We start from the raw sequence: 17,903 nt of genomic DNA, 5'->3' as shown, positions 1-17,903 counted from the left end.
AGCGCTGCATCTTTGTTTTGTAAGTCATTTAGTACTGATGTTGTAACACCATAGCACTAGGAACGGTTACACGTCTCAAGGACATTGCTTCTTTTTTCTTTTGTTTTTACATCAGTGCCTGACTACCTCATCAATCGGTGTGTGCGTCTTGCTTAGTAAAGCGAGTTGTATCAATTTGGTTCCATTCAAGAATAAGGATGTCAAGGAAACCAAACACTGGACAAAAAGCAAAATAATTTCTATACCTTTTGACAAGCCACCTTTTCAGATGCTAACATGTAAAGTCATCTTATCCTCTGAGGAGTGGAGATTTGTGGTGGGGCTAAATATAGATGCCTGGCCATAGCGCAGTTGTGCAACTGTGGAGTGGTTTTCATCCCTTTGGAGCTATGGTATTATGGAGGGATCGAGCGAGGGATTAACCTACTTTTAGAGGCAATTGTTCTGCTCTTACCTGGCCAGCTAGATATCCGCCTTGATAGGGATCCAGGAAGCACCACAGAAGGGGAGCTCCCTCCATAGCCCAGGGAGGAACTGCATTTGTGCCATGGTTGTTTTAATGCTGTACACTGTCTGGGTAAATAATAATGGATCGATTTAATGCATTCAATCCGGGAGTATGCTAGAAACACTTGTGGTGGGTAGTAATAGCTAATGTATCGGTGAAGGCTTGTTGAGAGACTTGCTGCGTGGGCGTTTGTTGATGGGTGAGAATAATGGGGAACGTGTGTGTAGTCAAATATGTTTGATCCAGTGCATCAAACATAACCATGGTAGCAGTACATGTAGACAAGCAGGTAGCACTGAATACAATTCTGAATGAACACGCACGTCAGGCTTTTGACAGGGATTGTTGCTAAAAGGGGGGCAGGCTGGGCGAGAGGGAACGCAGCTCTAAAAGTGAAAGCAGCCTGTGATTTGAGTTAATGATGTCTCCAGTGATGCCAGGCTGGCTGGAGCACTCAGCCACAGGGATGAGTCATCCACAGTGTCAGGTTCTGCTTTCCAGTGGCTGCTAATTGATCAATTCATCTTTCCTTCCCATGTGCACATGTATGTGTGCACGTGCATGTGTTTATTTGCATGAGCAGCCAGGACTTTGATGTTACAGTATATCGGGTGGTTCCTCTTCTAGCTGTATCTTCTTGCATTGGCAAACAGAAGCATTATAGGTCTTGCACTGCCAAACACAGCCACATTACATCCTTCCCAAACATACTGAGCGCCTAGAGATTATGTTTGCCTTCAGGCATACAATACACTTTTGCACAGATACCCTGGATGGACTGCAAGCTCACTGCTATAGCTTTCACAGTTACATTTCTGTGGTGAATTTGACTTGCTGCTCAGCCCAACCTTCTGTGATTGAGGATAATTTTAACTAACATCTTAGCTCCAAACCACAAATCACAAAATGCACTGATTACTTAATCAGAAGTTATATTTTATTGTGATTACTTGGATTGAGAGAAGGAAAGCTTTCCATAGAACCTTACATTTATGGATTGATTGTCTGTATTAACAATCCACATTTGCTTCATGGATATCTTGGTTACCTCTGCCACCCATATCATCTAGGAATCTTATTCTGCTTTTGTCCTCTTTTGGTCAAATATACATGTATGATTCATTAGTATTGAGTGTCATTTTTTAAGCTGTACTTTAACAGTAGGACAGTGAACCCACCTTGTGTCTGTAGGATGGAGTTGTCCTTCATATTTACCAAGGCCAAAGAAACTCAGCAAACTGACAAAATTAGGTAGATGATTCAGTAAATTCAGGTAGATGATTTAATACTCTCCGGGCTGCCTTGCTGTGTGTGAGTCTAAGAGGATGTGGTTAAGTCTTCCAAGCCATTAGCCCCATAAAGACCACTCTTAAGATGGATAATGGTTTTGCTGGCGCAATTCCAAATTTCTTTATTTTGGGCCATAAGGCATCAGGGCTGTGGCAGTGAACAGAGTGACAGGCCAGAAAGGCTGCCAGCGATGCCTGCCCATGCCATCAACCTGAACATTTAGACTAGTTATCAAAGTATGATGGTACAATAGCACTGTAGCCTTAATCTGTTGCAGGCAATAATTTGAGCTACAAATCAAGTTGCTTGAATACCCCATTTAACTGTGATATAATTTGAATGAAAGCTAGTCACTGTTTTTCATATATAAAAAATTGCATCACAAATAATTTTTATAAATGCATAATTTTGCATGCCATCTGTCTTATCCCAAAATTTGGATCAAATTAGATCAGAAGTGTTGGCTGTTACAGTACATTAGATAGTTGTAGGCAGTCTGGTATAGACATCTGTGTTGCAATCTGTGTCCATTAAAAAGCTTGTGACCTTATATACAGCTCTCTGTTTTTTTATTTCATGAATGCAGTGATAATAATGTGAAATAATGTGTTGTCTATTGAAAATAACTGGTTTGGGTTGTTCACAATTTGGCTTTGACAAGTCCACACTTTGTGGGGAGTGACTTGAGTCACTGCGAGTCTCAATGAGAGAGAAGATTAAGAACTGAGAGAGAATGATGGATAGAGACAGATAATGCTTTTACCAAGAGTGATAATGCCCTTGAGAGAGAGAGGGAACAGCCAGACTGAGAGAACTCCAGGCAGAGACCCTGCTCTTTGAAGGTATTTTAGGGACACAGACACAGATTAACAACCTAAAGACCTTGTCCCCCCAGTTCCTGTTAGGGGTTTATTCAGAAGGATGGCTAAGGTGGTAGGCTGATTTTTATTTGGCACATGCTCATCCATTATCAGCTTGTCCAGATACAGGTCATGGTGTTCTTTACTGTGTCACTTGCAGACAAACATTAAACAATTACATAAAAATAACGACTTATTTCAAGTTGTCGTTTGTAATTTGTGAGATTTATAGAACTCTTAAATATCACCAGTTAGATGGAGCTCAAACTAATTTCATTGTTTTGGCAAGCAACAATAAAAAGACAAAAAAACAAACAAGAATGTACTAGATTTCGTTCAACTAAACAAGCTTCTTTAGATGAAAGGCACATCTTTTGGATTTAGCCTTTTGTGTCTGTGTGAAATTGTTTGACTTAGTTGGGCTCAGCTGTGTCATTGTGGTTGACTGGTCTGATGTGGTTGTGACTGTGTCTGGGGGACAGTGACCGTGTCTGGGAGACAGGGACTGTTCCAGACAATGCCTCTGAGGCTGAGCTACACAAGCAAGAGTCCCCTGTCCTCGGGTGAGGTCACCAAGTGACACTAAAAAATGTCAGGTAACTATTAAGCTGTATTTTTGTTGCTTCAAATGTATTGCTCAAATTTTAATGGATAGTGAAAACAAGAACAAAATAGCTAAGCAATATTATTATACCAATATGAAGAAATGTAAAACGTAACACAAAAATATTAACAAAAATGTTAATCTGTGCAATAAAAATTAAATACATAATAAAATTTATAAGCCAGCATGCCAAAGGATCTCCTTTTAGCGAGATCCCCAGTAGCTTTCCTAGTAATAATTCTCAGTGAGATAAGTGCAGGATTTCTGATACAAAACTGACCAGGCAGTTGCTCTTGTCATTTATCTAGTGAGTGTCTTCACCACTGCTCTGAGGCGTTGACGCTGCACTTTCCAAAAGCCCTGTTTGGCACAGTGTGATAGTAATCGCAAAAGACATGCATTTGGCTAAATCTGCCTCCTAAGGAAATATAGGAGTTTCCTAGCTCTCACAGTGAGTTCTTCAGTGTACACAAGGCAGACTTGTACTTTTTTATATGAGCATCTCAATTCAAACTTGAACAGTTTACATTTTCAGAAAGCACTAACCTTCAACAATCTTTGACCCAGGGAAACAACCATGGCGCAGCATTTACCATTTGCATTTCCATCTGCATTTTGTTTAAGTACTATAGATGTTGGTTTGATCTTTCTCAGCATCAAATGTAGACTGATTTGTTTTGTATACAGCAAATGCAGAAGAGCTAATGTGTTTGAGTGCTATGAATACTTGTATCCACAATTTCAAACATCAAGGATGCAGTGCTTTTTCTCCTCAGCTTGGAAATCTGCTGTCATCGTCAACGTGATTTCCAGGTTGTTCGTTGAATGACTCAGCAGTGCTTGCGAGTCTGTATCCATATGGACACCTGTGAATGAAGACATAAACACAGTTAGCAAGTTAGCATGGTTTCCCTGGGAAAATTGAAAAACACTTTGTTTCAATGAGTGGGAAAGGATAACAGAAAAAGGGACGAAGAGCAAATGCATTGATGCTACAAATAGAAAGAGACTGGCCATGATAGGAATGAAGGGAGAATGAACACGGAGTGAGTATGGTTTTATAAAACAGCCCAATTAATGTCAAAACGAAATGTCTTCACACTTTGTATCTTTTAGTATGTGCGAGAGTGAGCTTTGTTCGTCTCTTTGCTAATGTTCTGACTGCATAGCTTGGCAGTGAGATGTGTATTTAGCAGTATCTGTGTGGCTTTGTGTGTTAGGAGTCACAGAAGGAGCTATTTGTGAGCCAAACGTGCAGTACATGGTACATACAAACATTGCATTGCATGTATTTGTGTCTTTTTAGTAATTTTGTCAGTTTGCTGAGTTTCTTTGGCCCTGGTAAATATGAAAGGCCTGTGAAGGACACTTCCCACAATGCAGTTCTCTGCTAAGTGCTGACCAAGTCCTGTGCTGTGAACTTGACCTGTCTTGGCAGGAAACAGACAAGATGTTGGCAGTTAAGTTTGGCACACATTGCTGTAATGACCTCACTGTTAATCTGTGTGTGTACAGTATGTGCATTCGTCTGTTTAACCTTTTCTTGTTAGGTTATTGGATCTTTTTTAGGTCATTTGTACTTTACAACATGTGTTCAGCTTTTCTCAACCGTTTGTAGTCTTTTGTCAAATACGTTTAGGAAAAAAAGGCAAACATGTTGAAATACAGAAAAACCTTCAGTCCCTTAGTCTAATCACTATTCGTCATGAGAAGGATGTTATTTGGTCTCCTAGATGACTGGTCGTCATCCCTCTATAGGTCAAACCACATGCGCGCCTCACAACGACCTACATCCTTTGGGTTGGGTTGCTATGGCAATGGATGCCGCTGGCAGCACAAGAGAAGTAACACGTCTGTCGCTGTTTAACGTGGCGTTTGCATCCCATCCCCCTCCCTTAATTGTGGGACCTGATGCTTTTTCATTTTCCATTTGTCTTTCGTTTTCCCCTTCCTATATAGCATTGCCACCCCCTCCATATTTTCCTTGATCAGAAAGATTAATATTTGATCAGATTTAAACTGGAATTGCACTATGACTGATGCCTTTGTTTGTAGGCTCAGAGCTCAATGGCTGAGCTATGGGAAAAATGATGATGAAAAGGATATTATTAAAGAATCTCAAGTGCTTTGTAAGCTGATGGTAGAGGATTGGTTGAGCTTTTGTGATATGGTCTCTGAGATAGTGTTAGAAAGGTGGAAAGCGAGAGAGAAAAAGAGAGAGGGAGTGTGTTTGTTTAGTGTCTGTGCCCCATAGCTCTGTCCACTTAACTGTGTTTACTCTGATTCTGTGAAGGCAGCTGGTAGTTCTAGGGGCACAAGTCAGCAGATGTATTTTTGGGTGCTCTTAACGTGTTTGTGAAGGGCATAAAATTGAGCAGTTAAATTTTTTTCAGTGCCAGTTTGTTAATGGTGCTATATAGTGTTATTCAAATCTAACCTGTCTGAAGACAGAGCCATTTCTGACTTTTTGTAATACCCAGTTCAATATGCCAAACTGTACTTAAAAGTCAAGTACAAAAAGAGCACAGGAGAAATGATGCAGATACACTCCTACTGTACCTCTTCTGCCCTCTGCTCGTCTTGGCATTTCCTCATCTGGCTGGCACTGGAAGTGACTAAAATAGTCCAGAGAACCCGAACAGAGAGGCAGTACTCCCTATGGGCACCAGCTTTGGTCTGGCCCACTTTGCTAAGCGTATCTATACCTCTCTGTAACCTGTGAGTTTTAGTGGCAGCTCCTCCAAATGCCACTGATCCTGTACATGCACACCAACAATTGATAATCCAGTTAATAATGTGTGTTTTCTTGTACATAATTCTAAATTATCCCCTATCTTTGAGGGTTAGGGTAATGATTTGGCATGTCAACTGACATATACCGCTTTTTGGGTACTACAGGTTTGGTCATCCTTATTCCTTGGGGTATGTAATTGTAATGTAAACCAAATTCAGTAAACTACATCATAAACACACTGGATTAGAACACATTAAACTGTTTGAATCCTACACTGCCCAGTGATGGTGAGTACACAGCCTACAGTTTGAAGTGCAGTAGACAACAAACCAACAACACATTCTGTAAAATGTAGTTTTCAATTAGAATGAGCTAACCCTATCCTAGATTTAAACAGATCAACAACTCTCATCTCCTTTATGGCTAATCAGATTTGGTGGAGAGGTTCAGGTGTTTATCCAAAGGCAAATGATTTGTACTGGCTTCGATACCACATGAGCCCCACTATTCGCAGCGGGGTTCATTAGCTTTTCACACAAATTGTTGGGATATGCAAATTAGTAGAATTTAAATGGGATTGGTTACAGTATCAAAGTAATCCTGTCAATCTTGACATTTACCCACATTTTCCACATCTGTGAACTTTCTTTTGCATATTATTTTTTATATGAAGAAAGAAAAACATCTTAGTGGAAATAGAGCTCGAACAAGCTCTGGTATCTTTGTTTTTTGTATCACACCATTGTACAGGCCATCTGGGTTTACTAGACAGAGTCTAAGCGAGGCCCTTGTTGCCATGATTACATTGAGTATATCCATCTGCCACTCCTATCAAGCCGCTGTCATTTAAATCAAGTTCCATTTAGCCTTTTACAAAAAGCTATATTTTATTGTTAGGCTTAGGTTAGTTTAATGTACAATGTTTAAGTACTTTTAAAATGGTAAAAACATAGAAATGACATTATTTGAATTGTTTTTGTTTAAGTGATTATCTATGCTACCTAGCTCAACAGCAACAATGTAGCAAGCCATCAGTAATGTTGGAAGTAATTCATCAGCACAATTCTTAAAGTTGTTTGTTCAAAGTTGCAATTACAGGGCCACGGCCGTGCCCTTGCATAGTGCTGCAGTAGGCTTAACGTCTGCTATCGACTTTGTGTCCCATGCCATTTTGCTGGGAAACTGCAGTACTGTACCTGTAAGAGCTGTAATGATGCATTGATCCTCCTGCATAGCTGTGTGTCCCCTAAATGTGTTTTGGAGGACGATGACAGTAATGGGCTGCTATGTTATGTACAACTGCTAAATGTGCTTGAGGGATGCTTGAGGGATCAGTCAACAACATACACTAAGTGAAGCTACCATTGTGTTTCTTGCTCAGGCCAGTTCCTTTGAGAAATAATTCCGCTTTCAACTTTTCGAGTAGGCACACAACAGTGGACTCCTACAGTAACATGCATTGACTTGATCTACAGTATCATTAACAATTAACAATTTAAATATATAATCGAAAAATTCCACTGGCTTTATGACACTCCTACAGATCCTTGTTCCCATTACATTTCCATAATCTGCTCCAGATGATGATGATAATGATGATTTACTTAGTAATATATATATTTTTCAAATGTAGCCATTCAACATACCTTTGACACCCCTAGCCATATAGCTCTTCAACACCAGTTGAAGAATGGTGATTGGTTAAGAATGTTCAAATCAAGAATATAGAACCAGTGTTCAAGGTAAGAATGTATGCTTTTGTGTTCACAGGCTTTGGATCAAGACCGAACAGCGCTTCAGAAGGTGAAGAAGTCTGTCAAAGCCATATACAACTCTGGTCAAGGTACAGTGCATTTCATGTGGACTCAAGCCATCATTTTGCTGTCAATCTTGTTCTCAGTGTTTGCAAAAATCAGCGTTGTATGGCCACTTTGGGATTCATATTTTTTGACGGGGTAAAATCCTAAAGTTCAACAGAATGCAAATGCTTAATGGATGGCCTTTTCTTTTAATGTTCTCATTCTTTACTAGACAGGTGACCTATTGTCACTGCCTAGGAATGGTTCCATTAAACAGAAGAGAATCAATGCCAGATGAGAATGGAATATCAGAGGATAACTTTTTGGGCAGAAAGGCTGTGGAACCTGGCTCCTGCTTGAGTGTTTCTCCTCCAGCCTTTTAAAACTACAACAATAATAATAATAATCACAGTAAAAAAATATTGTGACAATTACAAGTTTTAAGGTCCTTTTAGAATATTGTTATGGTCCATTTACACTATTGTTATCTCCAACATTTTGTGCATGCCATTGCTGCTGATCTGGTCAGTCACTTAAAAAGTTCTGTCCTTCAGTCGGGCTGACTAAGTATGTAAGAATGCATTCTGTATGCTTAATAGATTTAATTTGTAATTTATTTCTCTTTAGTCGACATTTATTGTCACAGACCCCTTCTCTTTCGGTCTTTAACCCACTGTTACATGTGTAGTGACCATGTATTGTGCAAAATTTGTGTAGGAAAAACCTTCCTGATGCGGGGGAAAAAAAAGTTTTCATTTGATTAGAGACAGCTTTATTGCCTCTTTCATCTTCCGGGTTGGAATACACAGATGATAGTTTGTCCCAGTTTGGGGATTAGAAGTAAGCAAAGAAGCAGATTTTCCCAGGGGTGTTTAGTTGGGATCATTTGTCGTTGTGTTCACACTGTGGATAGATGCACACATCCCTGCTTTGAAGTCATGGTTTAGCCAGCCACATCATCTCTTTCCCACGAGGTAAAGAAATGATTCAGGAAAAGACCTTCGAAGCATTGCTGTTTATATTGTAGCCTGTCTAAGGAAGGGGATGTAGTTACCATTCATTTAACTTAAGCAGAGTTACTAGCTTTGTTGTTCCCCGCTGTACCAAGTAGTCTGGTGGTCATTGTCATTTTGAGACAAAAGAAAAACCTATTGTCTTTGCCCCAATCATTTTAAAGCTCCCATGCAAGGTCAAATCTTGAATAAGTTGGCAGGCAACCCAGTGGCTCCGGGGAAGGCCGTGGTCCTGTCAGAGTTTAGACTGCACTTGATGCTCATGCTATGGAGGATTAAGGGAGAATGCAGATCCATGTACTTGTAAATATGTGTTGTTTAAGTTTGTGTTGATGTACTTAAATTGCATCGTCTAAAACGTTGTTTCTGAAAATGTCTCTGAAATCAAGTGTAAATAACTGCAAAGATTGTTTTTTACTTAACTTTTCCGTTAAAAGGGTTTGTTTTGTTCTTCTATCAACACAGATCATGTTCAGAATGAGGAGACCTATGGGCAGGCACTGGACAAGTTTGGCAGCAACTTCCTGGGCAGGGACAACCCAGACCTGGGCACAGCCTTCGTCAAGTTTTCAAGTCTAGTCAAGGAGCTGTCAGCACTGCTCAAGAACCTAGTGAGGAAAATGACTTAAAATATGATTAAGACTTGTCACTATAGAAAATGGGCAAGCAGCTTGTTTTGTTTTTTCATTCTGGTATTGGAATGATGGCTGGAAGTTTCTGTAACCTTGTGATAAGGCTGTAACAATACTTGTATGCCTGTATGGACAAGAGAAAAAGTGAACAGGTCTTGTGTATCCATGTCCATTTATACCAAGGACATGCTAGGCTGTGATAATAAAAGCCCCAAAAATAAACTCCTTTTATTCATGAGCTTTCTTTCTCTTTTTCTCGTCAGCTTCAGAGCCTGAGCCACAACTTAATTTTCACCCTGGACTCGCTTCTCAAAGGGGACCTGAAAGGAGTGAAGGGGGTAAGAAAAACGATGCCCTGTTCCCATCCTGCCAAGTGCTGCCAGTTGGCACAGAAATAGCCCCTGCACCACTGTTCATTACCATCTTGAAAGTCTACATAGTACATTTTTTAAAGCACTACTCTTTGAGTTTCTTTCATCTGGCTGTCACAGTCAGAAATAAACTGCTTTTTTCCATTTTTTTTTATTGCAACGCTGCCATTTCCCTGTGTCCAAGGATCAGAGGAAGCCCATGAATTGAGCTGACACTTTTGTCTCATTTGGGTGTTAAACTGGACAGAGTGCTCTCTGGAGACTGCGTTTTGTACAGTCTGAATGCAAAACATTGCACACCAGCAAGTTTATCACCTGCTTCATAAAATCAACCTGTATTTGCCACCATTCCTCCTTCTAATATCCACACTACAGTTGTTTTCATGTTTGCTGGGTTGTGGCCAAGTACATTTGAGTTCAAAACACTAATTAATTTAGGTTTATGATTAAAGACCTATTTGATGTCTGAGTGTGACCTTCCAGATTTTACTGCCTTGGATATAAAGAATGGGCTATGGTTTCTACAGTAGCAGCAATGAATGAGTAATCCTAAACGTTCCCATTATTGGCTTAATATAATACTCTTTTCTATTACTTATATTTTCTCAAAAGTTTTACAATCTGCCTCTGAATATCATGAAAAATAGAGTTAAATGCGGAAGATCAATGTGAAATGACTTCAATGCAATTATCTGCCATCCCCAGGATATAAAGAAACCTTTTGACAAGGCATGGAAAGACTACGAAGCTAAGTTGTGAGTCAACATTTCTACATGCTTTTGTGATACAAAGTGTTATGCTTCTTTTTTCTAAGCCTTATGTTTCTTTTGGTAACCACCTGCAGTACTGACTGATCATTGAGTATCATTAGGCCTATGTGCTCTAGACAGGAGAATACACAGTAGGGTATTCAAACTTCATACTGTAGCTACAATGAAATAAGTTGCACTTACTCAATGCACTTTTTGTACATTGATTTGGAGAAAAGTGTCTGTTAAATGAATGTCAAAATGTTAACATAACAAACAATACACAGATGGAGTATAATAATATTTTCAATGACTCATCCCAGCACCAAGATTGAGAAGGAGAAAAGAGAGCATGCAAAACAGCATGGAATGATCCGGACGGAGATTACTGGTGCCGAGATAGCTGAGGAAATGGAGAAGGAGCGCCGGCTTTTCCAATTACAGATGTGTGAGGTCAGTGCGGGTGTAAATGTTTCTGTCTGTTCACCTACACACGTAATTTACTTGTGTCTTTCAGTCATTCTGCGGACTTTTAAACCTTCCCTGTTTTCACTGTTACCTGTAATGTCACACGGCCATCCCTTTCTTTCTGTGCGAACACAGTTACTCACACTTTCTCCCCTCACACAGTGCAATATACAAAAATAAAAACACGTCTTCTTTAAGGACAATTTTTCATAAAACTCAGTTGTTTTTGTAGAGTTCTTTCTGTAAAAGCTGGACACATTATTGCATTTTAATGCAAAAGTGTTTACTCTTATTTGATTGTCTCTCAATAGCAGATGTCTTAACTGATTAGTCAAGTTTTTCTTATACAAATAACCCTTCTCCCAACAGTACCTGATTAAAGTAAATGAGATCAAGACCAAGAAGGGAGTCGATCTGCTCCAGAACCTCATAAAATACTACCACGCACAGTGCAAGTAAGTGCACTGATTGGTACAATGTTAACCCTGCCATGGGAATTGAGCTAGAGTCAAATCAAGTTTACCAAGCATACCAAAAGTATTTAATTATCTAATCCTTGAACAGTTGGTTTTAAATCGCAATCTCCATGTTCAAAGCTTTTTCCAGGATGGCATGACAACTGCAGACAAGTTGAAACAGTACATCGAGAAGCTTGCCGCTGACCTGTACAATGTAGGTGACACACTTGACTTTCATTATTCACTACTTATTACACCACTTTTATTTCTGCACTGCTTTTCGAATGAAGGGTAGTGATAAAAGGCTTTTGAAAAAATTCTGCAAGCAGTGTTTGAAATATATCATTTGAGGTTAATTAGCACCACTAACAAGGGATTCTGCCAATGATGTTGTGTCTTCACAGATAAAGCAAACCCAGGATGAAGAGAAGAAGCAGTTAACCGCCCTCCGGGACCTTATTAAATCCTCTTTACAGCTTGACCAAAAGGAGGTAAGCCACATGTTCCATGTTACACAAAGATGCCCATGTTGAAGGTGTTCTGAATGACTAAATTCCCTATTGTACAATGTTGCTTCAAAGCACATCTGGGATCAATTCCAAAAGTCTGAACTTAACTAAAATTGGATTCATGGGATACTCCTATATGATATAAGTAGTTCTGTGAGAAAGCTCTTGTTTCATTTTGCTCACTTCCTTGGTGATCCCACTGAGACATGACCACTGGCCAGGGAAAAGGGAGGTATTGTGTGCTCAATCTAGCAGTGCTCAGTGCGTTGATCCGCTGCGTTGATGTTACTCGCATCTCTAATATTTATTTTTTAATTCTTGGACAATAGTAAAATAATCAAATAGAAAATGGCAACCTGAGAACTTGAGAGAGAACTGAGACTTGAGAGAACATCTCAAATGTTAACATCTATGTAATTATAGCACCCATATTTTAGCACAGCTAAACACTTGACATGACTTGATGAATCTTTAAGACATTTGTCACTTTGTTAGTTATACCAGTCAATGGCCAGTACCGTGCTGGAAGCCAGTGACCTGTGTCATACACTACCTGCTCAGTAAAATATGAACCCAGCATTACTTTAGCTTTCGGTTGGGCTCCTTACAGCAGGGGGATAGTTTGAACTATTTATTAGGGGCTTCCTGCTTAATCTAGGATCAAGTAATTGCCATTGATCATTTAAGTAATTATTGTTCAATTTGAGCAATACATAATTTGGCCATATATAGGGTCATTTGTTTTTGATTGAACTGCATATTTGAATAGCACGTCCACCTCTACTTTCTCTTCATAAGATTCTGTAAACGAAACACACATTAGATGTTCTCTCGTCTTGTCGCCCTTGTCTTATTTGATTGATCAGAAAGTGCCCTGTTCATCTCAGACCATGCACTCCTCACTCTGTTTGATCTTTCACTGTGTCTGTGATCTAACCTACACAACCTGTGCCTAACCTACCACCTCTCTCTCCTTTTCATTGCCCTTTCTGACTGCAGTCTAGGAGAGTAAGTTTGGTCGAGTCTTTGTAAAACTTTTTTGGATAGTAGTTAATGGTGGAAAAAAAAGAATTTGCATGACCTTTGCTATTTTTTGTAACGGAATGATATTTTTTCTTGATTTTTGTAGTGTTTAACTACCATGGAACTACACAGACTTTTTCAGTACAAGTTATTACACAAGTGAAACTTTGTATAGGGAAGTTGGGCTTTCCAAGGGTAAGTGGATGTTGATCTTGTTTTGGTTAAACAGTCTTCAACTGCCTCTTTACAACATCCACTTACCCCTAACTACCTTCATCCATACCTTACACTTATAATAACCTGTACTTGTAATACACTTGTAATAACCTGTACCTTACTATAAGTATTTCTATGTAGTTACCTTGTACCCCAAATGTAATGTGTAGCCCAATATTCTTTCAGTACCTTTCCTCTGTGTACATACATTTGAAATCTATAAATGGACATTGTCAATAATTTGACAAGTTGTGTTATCCTACATGGCTGTTTCTGTGCAGGACTCTCAGAGCAAGCAGAGTGGCTATAGTATGCACCAGCTCCAAGGAAACAAAGAGTTTGGGAGTGAAAAAAAGGGCTATCTGATGAAAAAGAGCGATGGGTGAGTGGAATAGCTGGTGCAACTGAATTCTAACTAAATGAATTACCATGAATAAAATGAACATGGTTCATTTCCATTTTCAAGGCTACGGAAGGTGTGGCAGAGGAGGAAGTGTTCCGTAAAGAGTGGTATCCTCACCATCTCCCATGCCACGGTCAGTATTACATCATAACCTCCTCTCTTCTCTTCCTCTCTCTCGGTTTTGGTTTCTCTCTCTGTGTATCCATCTCAACTGAGCTGTGACTGATCCACTGATTATATTCCAGTGGGTTAGGTAGGGGGGAATGCTGAGGCTGGTGTCTCCTACCACCAAACCCACAGTTCACACGCTGCAGGGGGGCTGTGTGCAAATGAGGTTGCTTCATTAATGTTCTGTCCACGTCCCTTTCATCCCTGGTGGGGTGTGCGTGCATGTCTGCCTGCGTGTGCTTTGTGAGCTACACAATGTCAACATTATGAAACTAACATTGTGTGTGTGTGTGTGTGTGTCCGTCCGTGTTTGTACTGTCTTTTTCGGTTGCTGCTAACATCCACTTGGCTAGTCAACACTGGATGTTTGTTGTGGTGTTTATGCGGTAGCAGACGGTGCACTGTAGCTGTCTCTCACACCTCACATGGCTACTCACTGAAATAAGTGCATTTATTAATTATTTGAACGACTATGTCATACTGTTGCTTCTTTTTAATGCTGTTCATCTTCCCTTTTGTCTTTCAGTCCAACAGACAGCCAGTAAGGTTAAACCTGTTGACCTGCCAGGTCAAACCAAGTGGGGAGGATAAGAAGTGCTTTGACCTCATCTCCCGTAGGTTACTAGTCCACCATATAAAGCCCATTTTACTGTTGCATGAACATGACGACGGGCTGAAAAGGGCTCACTGCTGTTTCACTATAGAAGTGGAAAATAATAGGAGAGAGAAAGATCATTTCAGATCCTCTGAATTCACTTTGAACTCCGCTAAAATGTAGGTAGCTTACTGATGAATACATTTATTAAAACAATGTATTTGTCAATAAATGGTGCATGTGCATTTTTTATCATGTGGATCATGTGATCGCTTACAATGGGACACAGCACACCCGACTGTTAGGAATTTGAACTAAAAAATGTGTCACAGTTGACACGTTTGTACAAAGAGTTTGTAATATTATTATGTTCATGTATTACTTTATTATGTTCATGTATTACTTTAATATTACTGTATTCATGGTGCGTCTTTTCCCCTCACACAGATAATCGCACATATCATTTCCAGGCTGAAGATGAACAGGAGTTTGTCATGTAAGATGCTTTACTGAATATTTTTGTACTACATGGTAGTGTAGGTGTATTATGTAATGTGACTGTGACAACAGATCTTTTTCAACAGTAAATAAAAAGGTGTCTCTGTGTGTGAGTGACGTGTGTCATCAACCTAGAGTAAATCTCTGCCAGCGGTGTCTTTGTGCTAATGTGTAAGTGTTTGTGTGTTTGTGTGCATGTAGCTGGATCTCGGTGCTGACCAACAGTAAGGAAGAGGCTCTGAACATGGCGTTCCAGGGGGGTCAGAGCACAGCAGGAGAGGACACTCTGGAGGATCTGACCAAAGCTATCATTGAAGATGTACTCCGGATGCCCGGGAATGAGCTCTGCTGTGACTGCGGCGCTGCAGGTTAACTATAGAATCATACACACAGTGTGTTACAGCATAGATCAACTAGCATGAGCTAGTAAATATGTGTCAGCAAATAGGGTATTGCATGTTTGTGTGTGTATATGTGTTCTGGTGTGAAAGAAAGGAAGAAATAAGTGTCAGTTCAGTTCAATTTACTTTCAGTTTTAGTTGCTCAAGTCATCCGTTAAGTGAGCCAGTTTCATGCAGCTGTGTTGCCGCTCTCTGTTTCCTGAGTCCTCCTCTGTTCCACTTCCTGTAGCCAGACTCCACCCACCATTTTGGTATCTGGGCAGATCCTGCACTCTTGACTACTTGTGTATTCTGTGAATGCAGCAAAAATTGACGCAGTTCTACCCCCCCCCCCCCCCTCGTTGTACCCCCTCCCTCTATCTCTCTCAACCCATCATTCCTCCCTTAGCTCTCTCTCTCGTTTGACCTATTCTTTGCTTACTAATTGAATTGAATTATGCACAATGAAATGTGTTCATCTGTGTGTGTAACTTGTTTTTCTTTTTCAATTTACACCGTTAACATGGTGTAATGCTGCAGTTGTCACACAATACAGTTTGGTGTTTAATTACTCCACCATGGATTTAATTTACTGTTCAAGGACGTTGCATGAAACTATCAATCTGGAATGGATCACGTTCCCTCTTTTGCTGATTAAGTGAAGTGCAATCAAGCCTTTTTGTTTGAATCACATCTCCAAATAGTAACAGATCTTTAATGAACTTTTTTTTTCTTGGGATAGAACTATGAGGAAACTTTCAGCAGTTCACTTTTGTGCACGTTAAAACTGGAAACCAACTTTGATATTTTTATAATCAAAACCCTCAATTCTTTGATAACATTTGGAAAACACCCATGTTTTAAAATGGCCACTTTATGATTCCAGCACGAGACTTTTGACGATATAATAAAAATCTGTGGAGGACAAGAAAATGAACTTCGGTTTCATTTGTCTTCCGTTTCTCTCCCCAGACCCCAAGTGGCTGTCCACAAACCTGGGTGTCGTGACGTGCATCGAGTGCTCTGGGATCCACAGGGAGATGGGAGTCCACATCTCCCGCATCCAGTCAATGGAGCTGGACAAGCTGGGCTCCTCCGAACTCCTGGTAACACGGAAACTTTCTTTGGATTAGTATTTTAATGGTTTGCTTATCCAAAAACAATGATACAAATATAATTATGATCTATAGCTGTCATACTGTTTGGCTGACCGGTATTGTGATAAACTGCTATTTACAGTTGTTAACTGTTATGCAACACTTTATATATGTTCTGCACTTTAGTAATTGGTTTAGACAGATATTCTAATGCCTTTCAAGTTACCAATCACTTCCATTACATTTCTCTTTTTAAAAGATGTGTTATTGAAGTCAGTCTCCTTGTCCCTCTACCCCCCCCCCCCCCCAGCTGGCAAAGAACATAGGCAACAGCAGTTTCAATGATATCATGGAGGGAAACCTCCCATCTCCATCGCCAAAGCCAACCCCATCTAGTGACATGTGAGTGTCCACGTATTCACTGAAGCTACAAGCTATGCTGCTGATGTCAGACACAGTTGAACTTTGACTGTGTCGAGCTAGCCAGTTTAACTACATTCGTTTCTTCTTATAGTTTTCTTTTGCTTGATATTACTAAACACGATCTTATAGAAATACATATTGCTAGAATAGAACACTTGGTTGTCATTCTTGAACCCTAATAGGTCCTATTGGGTTTATATCCAATGACAAAAACTCCAAATAGGACACTCCACTATTGTATGAGCACTATCAGGTTGACAGATGATGGTAAAAGCCAGTAATGCATAGGTTCCAATCAATATTTCCCCATTGCCAACAAACTTGTGACTCCCTATCCCAGGACAGTGAGAAAGGAGTATATCAATGCCAAATACATGGATCATAAGTTTGCTCGCCGGACCGGGGCCACAGCAACCAGCAGGCAGGCAGAGCTGTACGAGGCGGTGCGCTCACGAGATCTGCTGTCACTGGTCCAGCTCTACGCAGAGGGGGCGGAGCTTATGGAGCCACTGCCAGAGGCAGGCAAGGTGAAAAGACCTGTCACTCAAACCTAAACAGACCAATGGAAGGTTTCAGAGACTGTCAAACAGAATGCCAGACTTGTGCAAAGGCTTTATCTCACAGGGGCTAACCGTCTGCAGTAAGCATGATGAATACAAACCGAAACCTGTCTTTTGTACAGGAGGCTGGAGAGACGGCTCTTCACTACTCTGTGAGGACTGCAGACCAAACCTCTCTGCATCTGGTTGACTTCCTTGTGCAAAACAGGTAGAGAGGCCTAACACCAACTCTACCATAACCTGTGCAGGATCTATGAATTTCTAATTAAATTAGTCATTTGTTTCCTGCTGGAATTTGATTTACTCTGTCTCTCCTCTCTTGCTCCATCTAGTGGAAACCTTGACAGGCAGACAGAGAGCGGCAACACTGCGCTGCACTACTGCTGCCTGTATGAAAAACAGGAGTGCCTCAAATTACTGCTGCGGGGCAAACCGGACATTGACATAGGTCTGCTTCTGGAATATTTGCAAAAAATTATTTTCTTTATTGCCACTTTGTTATTTATGTACTGTATGTTGGCTTAACTATTTGTGTTTCAGTCTTA

At 40.2% G+C, this 17,903-nt stretch overlaps 1 protein-coding gene across 1 annotated transcript in view; it reads left to right on the top strand.

The window, feature by feature from the left end:
* asap1a (ArfGAP with SH3 domain, ankyrin repeat and PH domain 1a) overlaps positions 1-17,903 on the top strand; it is a 28,538-nt gene that overhangs the window by 3,287 nt on the left and 7,348 nt on the right. The window contains 18 exon segments of the mRNA XM_084706766.1: positions 7,767-7,839; positions 9,274-9,419; positions 9,704-9,778; positions 10,517-10,566; positions 10,884-11,013; positions 11,398-11,483; positions 11,625-11,700; positions 11,891-11,977; positions 13,516-13,616; positions 13,701-13,770; positions 14,332-14,419; positions 14,848-14,896; positions 15,100-15,266; positions 16,251-16,384; positions 16,686-16,777; positions 17,139-17,325; positions 17,481-17,566; positions 17,691-17,806. Coding sequence (XP_084562892.1) covers positions 7,767-7,839; positions 9,274-9,419; positions 9,704-9,778; positions 10,517-10,566; positions 10,884-11,013; positions 11,398-11,483; positions 11,625-11,700; positions 11,891-11,977; positions 13,516-13,616; positions 13,701-13,770; positions 14,332-14,419; positions 14,848-14,896; positions 15,100-15,266; positions 16,251-16,384; positions 16,686-16,777; positions 17,139-17,325; positions 17,481-17,566; positions 17,691-17,806 — 1,813 coding nt within the window.

This window comes from Hypomesus nipponensis, chromosome 10, assembly GCF_054491055.1.
Source record: "Hypomesus nipponensis isolate SF chromosome 10, ASM5449105v1, whole genome shotgun sequence".
Classification (NCBI taxonomy): domain Eukaryota; kingdom Metazoa; phylum Chordata; class Actinopteri; order Osmeriformes; family Osmeridae; genus Hypomesus; species Hypomesus nipponensis.
This window is presented reverse-complemented; position numbering and strand designations above follow the sequence as displayed.